The sequence below is a fragment of the Scyliorhinus canicula genome, chromosome 20 (genome assembly GCF_902713615.1).
Source record: "Scyliorhinus canicula chromosome 20, sScyCan1.1, whole genome shotgun sequence".
Taxonomy (NCBI): Eukaryota; Metazoa; Chordata; class Chondrichthyes; order Carcharhiniformes; family Scyliorhinidae; genus Scyliorhinus; species Scyliorhinus canicula.
In genome coordinates this window covers 64,141,711-64,158,827 of record NC_052165.1, presented here as the reverse complement: position 1 = coordinate 64,158,827, position 17,117 = coordinate 64,141,711, and the positions used below count along the sequence as shown (strand labels likewise).

Below are 17,117 nucleotides of genomic sequence, written 5' to 3'. Positions count from 1 at the left end.
CTCCTGCAGTCTGCAGCTGCTGCAAGCCGGCCGTCACCCCCTCCACTTGTCCCAGGGTCCCTGACTGCATCGGGTCTATGAGTGGGTGTGGGAGCTCCAGGGACCCGCCTGGGCGGCAGCTGGTTGCTGGGGCTGGTCTGCCCTCCGACCGTCCGGCCCCTCGCCTGCTCATACCTCCACCTGCTGTACCGGTACGGCTGTGTGGTGCGCACCAGTTAGTGTACCAGAAGCCTCATTGCTAAAGTACCCAACCAAGGTGAGTATCTCTGCGATGATGGAGGGTGCAGGAGATGGCAGTGGTGTTCCGTGGATGTCCTCATCGGACCCAAAGTCCGGGGTCCCCTGGGTGGTGTGTCCTGTGTCTCAGTGTCCTGGGTGGATGTGTCGTGTGTCTCAGTATCCTGGGTGGATGTGTCGTGTGTCTCAGTGTCCTGGGTGGATGTGTCCTGTGTCTCAGTGCCCTGGGTGGATGTGCCGTGTGTCTCAGTATCCTGGGTGGATGTGTCCTGTGTCTCAGTGTCCTGGGTGGATGTGTCCTGCGTCTCGGTGTCCTGGGTGGATGTGTCCTGTGTCTCAGTGTCCTGGGTGGATGTGTCCTGTGTCTCAGTGTCCTGGGTGGATGTGTCCTGCGTCTCGGTGTCCTGTGTCTCAGTGTCCTGGGTGGATGTGTCTTCTGTCTCAGTGTCCTGGGTGGATGTGTCTTCTGTCTCAGTGTTCTGGGTGGATGTATCGTGTGTCTCAGTGTCCTGTGTGGATGTGTCCTGTGTCTCGATGTCCTGGCTCGACTGGGACGGTGGCCTACTTGTGTGGCTGCTCTCCCCGTCGCTGGGTGTGGCCCTACGGCATCGCCGCACTGGCACTAGATTGGGGCGGCGTACACCTGATGGTCCGGGTCTATAGTTGTCTAGTGGGCGCCCCGGCACTTGGATGTGGGCAAGGTACACCTGATGGAACGGGCCGATACCTGGCGTGTGGGTTCCTGGATCGTCCTGGGGGCGATCGGCATCTGCAGGGACGGGTGGATTGCCGTGTGTTACTGCCACACACAATACAGCATGCATGGTTAGACACATCGGGTGGAGGAGAGGAGATGGGGATGGGGGGGGGAGAAGGGGGAGATATGGGGAAGGGGGGATGGGGAAGGAGGAGATGGAGGAAGGGGGAGATGGGGAAGGGGGGATGGGGGAAGGGTAGATGGGATGGGGGAGATATGGGGAGGGGGGATGGGGAAGGGGAGGGATGGGGAAGGGGAGATGGGGAAGGGGGGAGGGGCAGATATGGGGGAAGGGGGATGAGGAAGGGGAGATGAAGGAAGGGGAGATGGGGAAGGGGGGATGGGGAAGGTTAGATTGGGATGGGGAGATATGGGGATGGAGGAAGGGGAGATGGGGAGGGGGGAAAGGGGGATGGGGAAGAGGGAGATGGGGAAGGGGAGGGATGGGGGAAGGGGGAGATGGGGTAAGGGGAGGGATGGGGAAGGGGAGGGAAGGGAAGGGATGGGGGAAGGGAAGATGGGGAAGGGGGAGGGGCAGATATGGGGGAAGGGGATGAGGAAGGGGAGATGGAGGAAGGGGGAGATGGGGAAGGGGATGGGGAAGGTGGGATGGGGAAGGTTAGATGGTGAGATATGGGGATGGAGGAAGGGGAGGGGGGATGGGGAAGAGGGAGATGGGGAAAGGGGAGGGATGGGGAAGGGGGAGATGGGGTAAGGGGAGGGATGGGGAAGGGGAGATGGGGAAGGAGGGATGAGGAAGGGGAGATGGAGGAAGGGGGAGATGGGGAATGGGGAGGGAGGAAGGGGGAGATGGGGAACGGGGAGGAAGGGGAAGGGGGATATGGAGATGGGGAACGGGGAGGAAGGGGGAGATGGGGAAGGGGGGATGGGGGAAGGGTAGGTGGGGAATGGAGGAGATATGGGGAATGGGGGAAGGGGAGATGGTGAGAGGGAAGGGGGATGGGGAAGGGGGAGATAGGGGAGGGATGAGGGAAGGGGAGGGATGGGGAAGGGGAGTTTGGGAAGGGGGGCTGTGGGATCAGAGGAGGGGGAAGGGGGTTATAGGGATGGGAGAAGGGGAGAGGGGGATGGGGGATCAGAGGAGGGGGAAGGGGGTTATGGGGATGGGAGAAGGAGGGAATAGGGAATCAGAGGAGGGGGGCAGGCAGAGGGGGTCTCACTTGCCGATGCACCCCCGAACTCTGCTTCCGCGACCTCCCGGTCCTCGGATCTGCCTGCAAGGTCCAGGGTCCTCTCTTTATGGACGAGTCCTTGAACAGTACAACTGGAGAGGTTCAGGGGTGGGAACACCCTCGGCATGGCCCCTTTTCCAATCACGTGGCCCCTATGAGAATGGGTAATTTTAAATAAATATGTGTGCGTGTGTGCCTATGTATATCCAGAGGAAAGATTATGGAGACCATTGGCCGGATTCTCCGACCCCCCGGGCCGGGTCGGAGAATCGCTGGCAGCCATCCCCCCGGCGATTCTCCAGCCCACGCTGGGCTGAGTGGCTGCCCGTTTTTGACGGGTCCCGCCGGCGTATGTTACGGCAGGTTTTTTCCAGGGGACCTGGCTCCGCGGGCGGCCTCTGGGGTCCACAGGGGGGGGGGGGGGGGGCATGAGGGGATCTGGCCCCGGGTGTGCCCCCAGGGTGGCCTGGCCCGCGATCGGGGCCCACCAATCCGCAGGCGGACCTGTGCCATGGGGGCACTCTATTCCTCCACGCTGGCCGGTGTAACAGTCCGCGATGGCCGGCGCGGAGATGAACCCCCTTGCGCATGAGCTGGGATGACCACAGCACACGCTTACGCTCCCGTGCATGCGCCAACTCGCGCCAGCCTGCAGAGGCCCTTCGGCGCCGGTTGGCGTGGCGCCAAGCCCCTTCCTCGACGGCCGGCGTGCACAAACCACTCCGGCGCCGGCCTAGCCGCTGAAGGTGCGGAGGATTCCGCACCGTCCGCACCTTCGGGGCGGCCCGACGGCGGAGTGGTTCATGTCACTCCTTCATGCCAGAGTTGCTCACCCCGCCGGTTTCCGAAGAATCCCGCCCCATTTGTCTGGAAGCATTGATGGATGAGAGGAGTGAAGGTGCTAATTGCATGCATTTGTAATGAAGCTATATAAGATCATTTCTTAAGTAAATAACTAAGGTTTATAAACTTGCATTAAGGGATAGAGAGGAATTTCGGGCGGGATTCTCTGAGCCTTGGGCTGGGCCTGGGAACCCCGCGACCAGACAAAGGCGCCCCGACGCCGGCACGTGATTCTCCGCAGAGTCACTGCGCCGGCACCACTGCGCATGTGCGGATCACGCGTCGCACAGTTCACGCCGGGATCGGCCGCTGGAGCAGCGTGAACCATTCCAGCGCCGTGCTGTCCCCCTGTAGGGGCCAGAATTTGGCCTGGCAGCGGTCCGTTCATGCCGTCGTAAAACACAATGCATTTACGACAGCGTGGTCACTCTGCCGCGGGATTGGAGAATCCCGCCCTTACTTTTTTAGCTGATAAAGTGGAAATGAATCTGGGAGATCATATGATATACTGTTATTTAAACAACAGCATTTTTTTCATTGGGTAATATAACTGGATTTTTATAGTTAACATCAAAAGGGAGTGTTGCTTGAAATCTGTTTATTTGTGGGTCTGACAAAGGGATTCTTTTGAGGACATTGTTTAGTCAGACTATTTTTAACTGTGTAACTAACCTCATTTGCTCAAGTTTTCTTTTCTTGTCAGTAAATCTTTTACTTTAAATTTTTTAAAACCTCAAAAACTTTACAGCAATTCTTTCTGCTGGCTCATAAGCCAAATTTCCCACGCCGATTTGGTCTGTTCAGCAATTATCATCTTCTGTGGGCATAATGCACCTCCCAAGATTTGCCCCCATGCCGCTCTGTCATCCGCAAAGTATTAATTGACTGCAAGGCTATGAATGGCAGGAATGTGTGTGACTGTTATAATTAAGTGTGCAGCACTCAATAGACTGTTGTGTGCTGCATAGGTGTGCAGTTTAGAGGAAAATTGTGCCAAGTCCCTCTGAACACAAGCATCCACAATTTTAACACCTTTTCTGCTTGTCTACTCTTACTATCACAATTGCATTTTCCTGGTTGCCCATTTCACTAAATTACCTGTTCTTAAATATTTCAAAATCCTCTTCATTGTTTGCCAAGTGCCCAAAACTTGTGTCACCAGCAAATTGAGAGACCTCCTCCCTTTGCAAAAGTACAAAATCATATAAGTCAACACTCATTTACCCTTGACCTTTGTCTTTTAATCACACAGGAAGTTTTCAGCAATCCTGCTGCATTTCCTGAAAGACCATGGGGGCGATTCAGCGACCCCATTGTGCCCGGCTCGGATCCAGGCGCAATGGGTGAATCCCGTGTGAGCCTCAAATCGGGCTCAATGCTGGGCGCCGGACCAATTGCAAGTCACCCGATTCACTCGCTCAAAGGGCGAGATCCAGATCTGAATATTTAAATGAGCCCTATGGAATTGGGTGCTTGGGACTCACCTACCGTGCCTGGGAGATCTCGCCAGGGCACCGTTTAGTATTGGTCCATACAAATGACGACCCGTTGTAATGGCACCTGGTTGGGACTTCCAGGCCTTTGGATGGTCAGGGACAGAGAAGGGTGGCACCGTGGCACTTCCCTGGCACCCGGGCACCATGGCACTCAGCCTGGCACCCTGACAGCACCACCCAGGCACCCTGGATGTGCCACCCTGAAGTGCGACCTCGAGGGGAGAAACTACCTAAGGCCAAAATAGACAGCAAACTGCCGTTGGATAAAGGGGTGTTTCTGCAAGAAACACCCCAAGAAACACCCTGCTAAACATGCCATTCAGCGGACTTTAACTTGAGTTCACTGAATTGTGCCCCATATTTTTACCAGCAAACGTTTTGAGAGTCACGCTACCAAATGTTTTTTGAACAATATGTACAAACATCCCCTTTATCCAATTAGTCACCTCTTCAAAAACAAGCCTGATCAAAATCTATGAAGCACTACTTTCTTTAACAAATTGCACTGATTGTCTTTTATACACCAGTGCACGTATAAAGATTCACTTAATTCATTGGGATCTTGCAGTGCATAAGTTGGCCACCATGTTTCCTACGTTATGAAAGTAATTATACTTAAAAATACTGCACTGGTTTATGTAAAAACACAATTGAATGCAAGTGCTTTCTGTCTGATTTATTCTTGTCCTCCTTCTTAAGCAAAGGTATTGTGTTAATTATATTGCATCCCCATGGCACAGTTTGAATTCAATTATCAAATATTTCTGTTCTGGTCTTCAAAAGCTTTACCGTGATTATGGTTACATCATCTGATTTTTCAGTCAGGGCGAAAAACAAATTATTATTTTTCTATACAGGAACATGACTGTAAGTTAACGCAAGAAATTGTGGAATTAATTGACAGAGAGGCAGATCTTCTGATGAGGCAAGTAAAGGAATCTTACCTGGAAGGACTCAGACAGAGAATATCGACACTCTTTCTTCAGTATATCAAAACACCAACATTTAACCCAGAAGTTGCCAGATTCCTTCAGGTACAAAAACAGTCCAATTTGTTTTTGATCAACAGGGGTCAATTCAGATGTGAACATTTCTGCACTTGAGCTCTTTTATTGTTACAACAATGTTCCCACATGCTCCACTTTCCACTGACTGGCTAGAGGCAGCAAGAATCTTATACAACTTTGCAGAGTTGCATATACCTGTCCTTGCTGATTCTGTATCTGGCTTCAATATAGCAAGCTTTTGGAGACAGTCAGCATGAGTTTATGAATGACAGGTCATGTCTAACTAAACCAGTTTTTTTGTTGTGGAGGTCACTAACATAATGTATAAGCAAGCAGCTGCTGAAGTTGCTATATAAGGCTCTGGTCAGACCCCATTTGGAGTATTGTGAGCAGTTTTGGTCCCCATATCTAAGGAAGGATGTACTGGCCTTGGCCAGAGGAAGTTCACAAGAATGATTCCTGGAATAAAGAGCTTGTCCTATGTGGAACGTTGAGGACTCTGGGTCTGTACTCGTTGGAGTTTAGAAGTATGAGGGGGGATCTGATTGAAACTTACAGAATACTGCGATGCCTGGATAGAGTGGACGTGGAGATGATGTTTCAACTTGTAGGAAAAACTAGAACCAGACGGCACAATCTCAGACGAAAGGGACGATCCTTTAAAACAGAAACAAAGAGGAATTTCTTCAGCCAGAGGGTGGTGAATCTGTGGAACTCTTTGCCGCAAAAGGCTGTGGAGGCCAAATCACTGAGTGTCTTTATGACAGAGATAGATAGGTTCTTTATGAATAAGGGGATCAGGGGTTATGGAGAGAAGGCAGGAGAATGGGGATGAGAAAAACATCAGCCATGATTGAATGGTGGAATAGACTTAATGGGCCGAGTGGCCTAATTCTGCTCCTATGTCTTATGGTCTTGTTCCGCACAACTAATTATGCACAAATATAAAGGCTCGTGGAATTGGAGGTTACCTTGTGACATGGGTTGGTAATTGATTGGGAGGTAGGTGACAAAGAGTGGAAGGGGAACATTCTCTGATTGACATGATGTGACAAGTAGTGCTCACTCGGGATCGGGTTCAGGCTTCAGCTATTCACCATTAAAAAAAATCAATAAGTTGGATGGAAGAATTGAGTTCTTTATTCATGTTTCATGCCAGTTCGTTATGAAGCAGTTAGATGTGCAGATGGGAACAGGATGTTTCAAAAGCTCAGTAAGTGAATGGGCAAAATGTTGGAGGAGGAAAATTAGTGTGAGGCATCCAGTTCGGATCCAACAAAGAAGTGCCATACGTTTTTGTTACCAAGAGACAAGGAACTGGAGGAGCAAAGGCATTTGGGTGTTCAAATCCAAAAATCAATAAAAAGAAAAGTAATGCACAGGCACAAAAAACAATCAAAAAGACTGAAGGAATGTAAACATCTATTTTAAGGGGACTGGACTACAAAGGGGAGGAAGTTATGGGTCAGGCCCCACCTAGTGCACAGTGTTCCGTTTGGGCACTGTACCCAAGGAAAGATAACATAAGAAACAGGAGCAGGAGCATACAGCCAATCGATCCCCCCCCCCCCCCCCCAACAACACCCTGTCTACCATCCCAATCTCCCCAAATACTTCTCCTGACCATATACCTCAACCCCCTACCTGGTGATCTAACCTGACCATCTGTCCTGACCCACTTACTGACCCTCCCCTTACCAGCATGTGACTATCTCAGACCTGACCAGCTTCCGACCTGACTACTCTTCCTGACCACCTCTGACCTACCTCACCCACCCTACCCATTCACTCATCCATATTAACATGCAGAGACTCGGCATTTAAATTCAACACAAGGCAGCTAGTGTCTTTTCTTCATCTGACTCTACTGCGCCTTGGTGATGATTGCCACTCCTCAGAAGATCTGGGCTTTAAGGTAATTGGGGCTCGTCAAAGGGTAAAAACCTCTCACACCAGTTGGATATCATGGTGCATAAATAGGTTGAATGATTGACCTCCCTTTAGGGGTTTTCCAGTTCTTCTGAAATCTTAGAATGACTTGGCACTTGGCACAGAATTATTACTTTGCAGAAGGTAGCCATTCGGACTATCATGTCTGCATCAGCTCTCCAAATGAGCATTATGATTTAGTGCCATTTTCCTACCATTTCCCTGTATCCTTGCACATTTGTTTCTATTCTGATAATCATCTGATTCCCTCTTGAATGCCCCAATTGAACTTGCCTCCACCGCACTTCCAGGCAGTGCATTCCAGACCCAATCCACTCGTGTGCAAAAAAAATGTTCTCACATCACATTTTCTTCTTTTGAAAATCATTTTAATCTGTGCTGTCTCATTCTCAATTCTTTTACGAGCAGGGACAGTTTCTCATTACCTACTCAGTCCAGCCCCCTCATGATTTTGAATATATCTATTAAATTTCCTTGTAATCTTTCTTCTCTTCAAGGAGATCAGCCCCAATCTCTTCATAGAATCATAGAACCTACAGTGCAGAAGGAGGCCATTCGGCTCATCGAGTCTGCACCGGCCCTTGAAAAGAGCACCCCACCTACACCCACACCTCCACCCAATCCCCATAACCCAGTAACCCCACCTAACCTTCTTGGACACTAAGGGCAATTTTGGACACTAAGGGCAATTTAACATGGCCAATCCACCTAACCTGCACATCTTTGAACTGTGGGAGGAAACCGGAGAACCCGGAGCAAACCCACGCAGACACGGGGAGAATGTGCAGATTCCGCACAGCCATTTACCCAAGCCGGGAATCAAATCTGGGACCCTGGAGCTGTGAATGTAGCAGTGCTAGCCACTGTGGCAGGGCCGCCCGATCTATCATCGTAACTGAAGTTACGCCCTTAATAAAGGAAAGTGACTGTCGCGCGAGAGGAAAGAGTCGAATTGGACCCCTCCGGAAGGCCGCTGCCCTAGACTCGACATGTATGCTCAAGCCGTCAGGAGTTGCGTCAATGCCAGGTTCATCAGTCGCATTAATAAGACAGCCCCGAATGTCACCCAAGCACAACGCAACGCCATCCGAACTCTCAAGACCAACTGCAACATCGTCATCAAACCAGCAGACGAAGGAGGGGCCACCATCATACTGAACAGAACGGACTACTGCAAAGAAGTATACCGACAACTCAACAACCAGGAACACTACAGACAGTTACCCGCAGATCCGACCAAGGAACACATCTGCCAACTCAACAGACTGATCAAGACCTTGGATCCAGACCTTCAGAGCACCCTACGTGCTCTCATCCCACATACTCTCCGCGTTGGAGATCTCTACTGTCTCCCGAAAATACACAAGGCCAACACACCAGACCATCCTATCGTTTCAGGCAGGGACCCTTTGTGAGAACCTCTCTGGCTACATCGAGGGCATCTTGAAACCCATTGTACAAGGTACGCCCAGCTTCTGTCGCGACCCGGCGGACTTCCTACAGAAACTCAGCACCCATGGACCAGTTGAACCCGGAACATTCCTCGTCATAATGGAAGTCTCGGCACTCTACACCATCATCTCCCATGACGAAGGCATTGCTGCAACAGCCTCAGTACTCAACACCGACAACTGCCAATCTCCAGATGCAATTCTGCAACTCATCCACTTCATTCTGGATCACAACGTCTTCACCTTCGACAACAAGTTCTTCATCCAGACGCACTGAACAGCCATGGGGACCAAATTCGCACCCCAATATGCCAACATCTTCAAGCACAAGTTTGAACAAGACCTCCTCACCGTACAGGACCTTAAACCGACGTTATACACCAGATACATCAATGACATTTTTTTCCTTTGGACCCACGGCAAAAAATCACTACACTCTGTCGAACGCTTACCCGGAGATCAGAGGCTGAATGCCCTTGACTGCTGAAGTGTTCCCCAACTGGAAGGGAACATTCCTGCCTGGTTGCATTCTTGGACACATTCATCTCCATCAAGGATGGTCACCTCAGCACTTTGTTTTACCGCAAGCCCACAGATAACCTCACGATGCTCCACTTCTCCAGCTTCCACCCTAAACACATTAAAGAAGCTATCCTCTATGGACAAGCCCTCCGTATACACAGGATATACTCAGACAAGGAGGAGCGTAACAGACATCTACAGACAGTGAAAGATGCCTCTAACGAACAGGATATGGCGCTTGACTCATCGATCGACAGTTCCAACGTGCCACAGCAAAAAACCGCACCGACCTCCTCAGAAGACAAACACGGGACACAACCAACAGAGTACCTTTCCCGGAGCGGAGAAACTATGACATCTTCTTCGCAGCCTTCAACACATCATCGATGAAGATGAACATCTTGCCAAGGTCATCCCCACACCCCCACTACTTGCCTTCAAACAGCCGCGCAACCTTAAACAAACCATTGTTTGCAGCAAACTACCCAGCCTTCAGAACAGCGATCACGACACCACACAACCTGCCATGGCAATCTCTGCAAGACGTGCCAGATCATCGACATGGATACCACTATTACACGTGAGAACACCACCCACCCACGCGGTACATACTCGTTGTTAACCTCATACGCTGCAGGAAAGGATGTCCCGAAGCGTGGTACATTGGCGAGACCATGCAGACGCTGCGACAACGAATGAACGGGCATCGTGCGACAATCACCAGGCAGGAATGTTCCCTTCCAGTCAGGGAACACTTCAGCAGTCTAGGGCATTCAGCCTCTGATCTCCGGGTAAGCGTTCTCCAAGGCGGTCTTCAGGACGCGCGACAACGCAGAATCGCCGAGCAGAAACTTATAGCCAAATTCCGCACACATGAGTGCAGCCTCAACTGGGACTTGGGATTCATGTCGCATTACATTCATCCCCCACCAACTGTCCTGGCTTGAGACAATGCACACCTCTTTAACCTGAGGTTCTTACTGGGGCAACTGATTGGGTGAGAAATGCCACAGTACTCAGGCACACGAAAATCCTGTCCCCTTTGCCCTGCACATCAAATTCTGCCTCAGAGGTGCTGAACAGAAGGTGCCTCTTCTGTTGACTTCTGTTGGACCCCATACAACCATTTTTGAGCACCATGAGTTATCCTACAAATCTTTCCTTATATTCCTCTGATTGGCGCTGATTCTCCGGTCGCCAGAGAATTGGCGGACTGGCGTCAGAGCGGCGTGGTGGGATTTGCGCATCCTGCCGGTGATTCTTCGACCCGGCGCAGGCTCGGAGAATCCCGCCAACATTCTGGGATGAAAGTGGGCCCTCCAGTAAAATTCTAATTGGAATTGGACCTACAAATGCTGACTTTAATTCACAACCTGGTTACCCATAGCTCCCCTTCTTAGAGGAGTAGGATGCCACTCCAAGGCTCCACTGTTGATGGATGAGCCACTGCAACCACAGGAAACACCCCATATGTGTTATCAATCCTCATCAACTGAAATTTGGGACAGGATGTGAGACATCCAGTTATTCGGCTGTGCTGAATTTAGGGTAACGTTGCTGCACCACTTTGATTTCGAGTTTAATGGCTTTTGTCATTAAGCAAACTGGAATATATTAATTGGAATCAACACACTGACAGATTGATTATTGTACTAAGAGTTTTATAACATTTTTATACTGGTCCGTACATAAATGTGAAAGTCCTAATATAACTTCCATTTGATATTGGAGACTTGTGGTAGTTAGTTTTATTTTTGATTGGAAGATAAATCGGATCAGTCTCCTTGAAGCTGCTGTGTAATAAGTAGAAATGGAGTGATTTTCTCCTTTTAATTTTGGATTTATGTGCAATAGGAGGAATTGAAGATTTTGACTCTGCAAAATTAACTTTTGATCTCATTTATAGGTTCCACAGGATCCAATGCAATTGCGCAAAAATGTTCATTTCTGTTCAAGTTGTGGAAGTTATTTACCATCCACGGAGTTCCCCTTGTCGCTAACTTCACAGGCGCTTCGAATGTGCCGACAGTGCTTTAAGATGAATAATGAAGCTCGTCGCCGTGAAGAAGCAACCATGTACAAACTGATCCTGAAGCGGCTGAGAAAAACCGAGGCAAATTTTGAAGATGGCTCACAGCTGGCATTCTTATTACAGGTGCAATATATAAGTTATATTATAATATAAAGCTAGTATGCTTGTTTTATATTCTGTCTCAATCTGTTTTATCATTTAAAAAAAATAGAGGAAGTTATTCCCAGTGGCGGAGGTGATTTTAATGTCAAGTTAATGGTTTTATGTCTAAAAACCACATTTTTTTCCCCATATGTTGGAAATCTGAACTAAAAACAGAACCTATTTGAACTACTCAGTAGTCAAGCAAATGCTGACAGACCCCCTGGGTGTGTCTATTGATTTCTGATACTACATCTCATAGAATCATAGAATTTACGTGCAGAAGGAGGCCACTTGGCCCATCGTGTCCGCACCAGCCCCTACAAAGAGCACCCTACTGAACATGTATCCCCCCTATCCCCACAACCCAGCAACTCCCACCCAACATTTTTGGGACTCTAAGGGCAATAATTTATCATGGCCAATCCACCTAACCCGCTCATCTTTGGACTGTGGGAGGAAACCGGATCACCCGGAGGAAACGCAGACACAAGGAGAACGTGCAGACTCCATACAGACAGGAGCTGTGAAGTAAATGTGCTAACCACTATGTTATCGTGCTGCCCACAATATCCTGAAGGCCTGAATTTATAAAGCACCTCACCACTTCTCAAACACTTCACATACAGTGAAACGTGCAATGACTATTCAGGGTAACGGGCAGGAGGTTTATAGGGGATGAGAGGAAAAACATTTTCACCCAGATGGTGGTGGGAATCTGGAACTAACTGCCTGAAAGGATGTTAGAGGCGGGAACTCTCACAACATTTAATAGATGAGCAACTGAAATGCCATAGCTACAAGGCTGCGGGCCAAGTGCTGGAAAATGGGATTAGAATAAATAGGTGTTTGATGGCCAGTGCGGACACGATGGGCTGAAGGGCCTCTTTCTGTGCTGTAAAAACTACAAGACTCTCTATTATTATAAATTAACATCTAAGATTTCACAGTACATGGTATGATGCCAAAAGCAGAGAGATGAATGTGGCAGTTATCTCCTTTTTATACATGAATATTGGCCAGACCAAGAATTCCTGTTTGACTGATGTCTCCGTAATAATAAAATGTTATGCAACTTTTGATAAAATAAAGATTATGCTTTAAGATTTTTGAACCATTAGTTTGAAATGAAGTTACAAACCAGGCGTTATATTGGCAGGAACAAGATTTGAAACATCTGGTTGACAGTATTTGGGGTACGCAGTCTGCACTGAGTGCTTCGAACAATCTGAAAGATCTTACAATGATAAGATGGGATAAAAGGTTTGAGTGGTCACCATGGAACTGCATCCTCCTGACAGAAGAGGAAGCTGTGGCTCATCTTAAAATTAGCAACATTGAAAAGGTACGTACGCTCATCGCCCCACTTCTTTAAAATCTGCTATTCTTCCAATATTTTAGTATTTACTCGTTACTGTTCCGTGTTTATGGTCCCCTATTGTTGCACCCTCTAATCCTTAGCCTTTTCAGTTGGTTCATTTGTGTTTCCTCTCTAGATTTATGCCTCGATCATCTAATGTGTCCTGGTTTTGATATGTTTTTCTTATGCACTCATTGTCCTCTCATTCTGTTCGGTCCCTTATTCTTCTTCCACAAAATTTGTCAGCTTCAGGACTTTTAATTTTTATGGATCAAATGAAAAGCATAGATATTTATTTGGAACATGTCAAAGAAAACCTCACCTGTTAACATTCAACCTGAAATCACAGGCTTTTGTTGTTATTCACCATGCAGGATTATGAAGCCACATTTATTCGCAAGATCAAGCACCGGCACACTTTGGGAAAGACCTATTTTTCTCGGATTCCTGAAATAGTGAATTATGCACACACTTGCTTGATGCAAGACTTGACTTCCAAGAATGACCTCATAGTTACACGTTCATTTCGTGCTAAACAGTAGTCGTAGTTGTTAGACAACCACGTTTTAATATTTGATTTCAATTAAAAATGGCAAATTTGTTGAATAAAATGTTGTAATGCTACTCCATTCCCTCATCATAGATTATTAACAAAACTTCCCAATTGGTATCTATATAGTTGATATTTTATTTAAAGCTCTTCGATGCAAAGAGAAGTGAACTAAAGTGTAACTGGAATCAAATTTGAAAAACTTTTTGTATGAAGTCTTCTTCAATGAAATGCTATTAAAACCCACTATTTCCTCAATTACAAGAGTAATTTCCGCAGGCACCGAGCTGCAGACAGTATCTGGGATGGTATTCTCACAGGTAAAACAACAAAGCTTTCAATCATTTTGCTATGCACTGGAAATAGCGTGGGCTACACACCGTGAAATCCAGATGTCGTCACAGTAGTGAAAAACACTACCGTTTCATCTTAATGCAAACAAAAGAATACAAGGTACATTTCCTGAGAAATAAAATTATACCCAAGCAAAATATTATCAATGTGGTCTTTAACTCTGTTATTCACAATGCTCACTTATGGAGTCACGTCACTTAATAGTAACCTAAATATTTGCTGGGCCTCTGAACTAAATTAAATAACCAGTGAAAGCTTATCATATCCCTCAGGCTGAGGAATGTCTGGATATAATACTGTCAATCAAAGATCAGCTCAAAGATACAAGGAATATCATGTTGATAGCGACGTTAGTTCTTTGATGAGCCAAATAGCACACCTTTATTCTCAGGAAAAAACATAGTTCTCATTTTAACACTCGCCACTTCAGAAAAATATTCACCTAGTTCCTATATGTTTTTAAATATATTTTTATTGGTTTTCTTATGTATTTGTAACAATAAGGAAGTGTGCACAAAGAAAGTGAAAATAAGCAGGTATGAAGACATAGGAAACATATATTCAGATAAGACATTAATCGGTTGTTACAAACATACTATTAACTATGCACATGTTGTCCCATGGTATTAAAACATACCAGGACTGTGGTTGAGGCCACCAAGGTGTACCCTATTGATCTTTGCCTTGGCTGCCTCCATCGGTTTTCTTTCTCTCGATACCTTTTGCACTCACATCCCTTGCTCTCTGGGTGATGCCTCACCTCTTCCCACCCCCCCACCTCCCCTCGCCGCTCTCCCCCTTATTTGTCGCTGGTCACAAACAGGTTGGTAAATTGCTTTCATGTATTACGGAAGCCACCTTCTGATTCTCTAATGGTGAATTTTATCTTCCCCAATTTGAGGAATTCTGCAGCCGAGCAGGAGTCTCCGGTGGGTGATCAGGGAGGCAGCACGGTAGCATTGTGGATAGCACAATCGCTTCACAGCTCCAGGGTCCCAGGTTCGATTCCGGTTTGAGTCACTGTCTGTGCGGAGTCTGCACATCCTCCCCGTGTCTGTGTGGGTTTCCTCCGGGTGCTCCGGTTTCCTCCCACAGTCCAAAGATGTGCAGGTTAGGTGGATTGGCCATGATAAATTGCCCTTAGTGTCCCTTAGTGTTGGGTGGGGTTACTGGGTTATGGGGATAGGGTGGAGGTGTTAACCTTGGGTAGGGTGCTCTTTCCAGGAGCCAGTGCAGACTCGATGGGCCGAATGGCCTCCTTCTGCACAGTAAATTCTATGAAAGTCTAGGGCTTCTGTCCCTCTCCTTTAAAAATACTGGCTGTTCTGATACCCAGAAGACTGCCACTAGTGGGCGTGGCGCCACCCTCACCCCGAAAACCTTGGCCATGACCTTGAAAAAGGAGGTTCAGTACTCAACAAGTACTGGGACAGGACCAAAACATGTGGGTGTGGTTGGTCGGGCCTCCCTAGCACCGTTCACATTTGTCTTCCACCTCCGGGAAGAACCCGCTCATGCGTGTTCTGGTCAAGTGTGCCCTGTGCACCACCTTTAGCTGCGTTAATCTCAGCCTTGTGCATGAGGAGATAGAGTTCATCCTATGCAGTGCCTTGATGCAGTCCTCCCCCATCTCCATGCCCAGCTCTTCCCTTCACTTTACACATGTCTTGTCAAGTGGGCCCTTACCTCTTCTAGCAGTCATCCGTACATGTCAGCGCAGTTACCGTTTCCTAGATTGTCCGATGTTTGAAGTCTGTCCAGTAGGGTGTGTCCAGGTAGCTGAGGGAACATTGCGGTCTCCTTGTGGAGGAAGTTCCTTAATTGCATGTAACTGCGCTCGTCCCATTTCAGAGCTGAAGCTTGTCCTTTAGTTCCCCTAGGGTCATTAGTCTGCTGTTGATATTCCTTTCTCCTGTCTCACTTTTTAAAGGAAACGTCAATTGTTGCCGTGGATGCATTTATGGTTTTTGCAGTTGGGGACCATAGCAGACATTGCATCCAGGTTGAAATGGTTCCTGAGCTGATTCTAAGTCCTAAGCTTGGCCACCATCACCAGGCTTCTCAAATACTTGGATAGGGGAAATGGGAGTGAGGCTGTGGCCAGTGTGTGAAGGCATGTATTCATACAGGAGGTCTCCTCCATTCGCACCCATTTTGCCCCCAGCTCTCTAATTCCCCCCATACCTTTTCTGCGTTAGCCACCCAGTGGTGGAATAGGATGTTTGGGAGGGCCGACACCCCGTATTCCTCAGTCTTTGTAGGATGCTCTAACAGGTCATAAGGTTCCACCTCCCCCAACCCTCCCCCCGCCCCTCCCACACACACACACAAACGTCATGATTAGTTTGTCTACTTTGGTGAAGAAGGCCTTGGGGATGAAGAATGGGAGTGATCTGAACAGGAAGAGGAATCTTGGCAGCACGTTCATCTTAATTGCCTGTATTCTTCCCACCAAGGAGAACAGGAGCGAGTCCCACCTCCACAGGTCTCTCTTTACCTCTTCTACAAGACGATAGGTTCCACTTAGGGATCTGTGTCCAGTCGTGGACTATCTGGATCCCCAAGAATCGAACTTTGGTTTGGGCCAACTTGAACGTTAGCTTCCCAGCTCTGATTTCACCTGCCACCCTCCCGCACCCCCGCTCCACCCCCGGCACGGGTTCATGAGGAAGATTTAGCTCTTGCTCAGGTTGAATCTGTAAACTGAGAATGCTCCGAACTCCCTCAGGAGAGGAGTTCCATTATTCCTCCTATGCTGGCCAGGGCATTTGAGACATAGAGGATCATAGGCAGATCATCCACATTGAGTGAGACTCTGCTCCCTGTTTCCCCTCTGGATGCCTCTCCACCCCTTTGCTGATCTGGGAGCGATAACAAGTGGCTCAATTGTGAGGGAAAATAGCAGCGGGGATAAAGGGCGTCCCTGCCTAGCGCCTCCATGCAGCTGGAAGTAGTCAAACCTGGGAGCTCAGTTTCTTCCCACAAATCCTGAAAGACGTGCTGTAAGGTAATTTGGACGTTCTGAATTCTCCCTCTATTACTTACCTCTCTTCCCCTCCCCCTCCCCGGTTCACTGTTTTGCCCCCACCTTCTGCCAGGAACTCACTCCCTTTCGGGAGCTGTCCTGCAGCCCCGAGCACTCTTTTTATTCCCATGCACTAGCATTCTCGCCCGCAGCTCTTTTTGCTCTTGGACCATTTTCCCTTACCCGACCCTCCCTTCTC

The 17,117-nt window shown here is 48.3% G+C and overlaps 1 protein-coding gene across 5 annotated transcripts in view; it reads left to right on the top strand.

Moving 5' to 3' along the window:
• Positions 1–13,996, top strand: part of iqub (IQ motif and ubiquitin domain containing) — an 83,091-nt gene extending 69,095 nt beyond the window's left edge. For all 5 annotated transcript variants that reach the window (XM_038781262.1, XM_038781263.1, XM_038781261.1 and 2 more), the window contains exons 16-19: positions 5,384–5,560; positions 11,363–11,611; positions 12,789–12,974; positions 13,364–13,996. In XM_038781262.1, coding sequence (XP_038637190.1) covers positions 5,384–5,560; positions 11,363–11,611; positions 12,789–12,974; positions 13,364–13,531 — 780 coding nt within the window. In that variant the 3' untranslated portion in view covers positions 13,532–13,996. The remainder of the gene's footprint in view (positions 1–5,383; positions 5,561–11,362; positions 11,612–12,788; positions 12,975–13,363) is intronic.
• Positions 13,997–17,117: the final 3,121 nt, after the last annotated feature.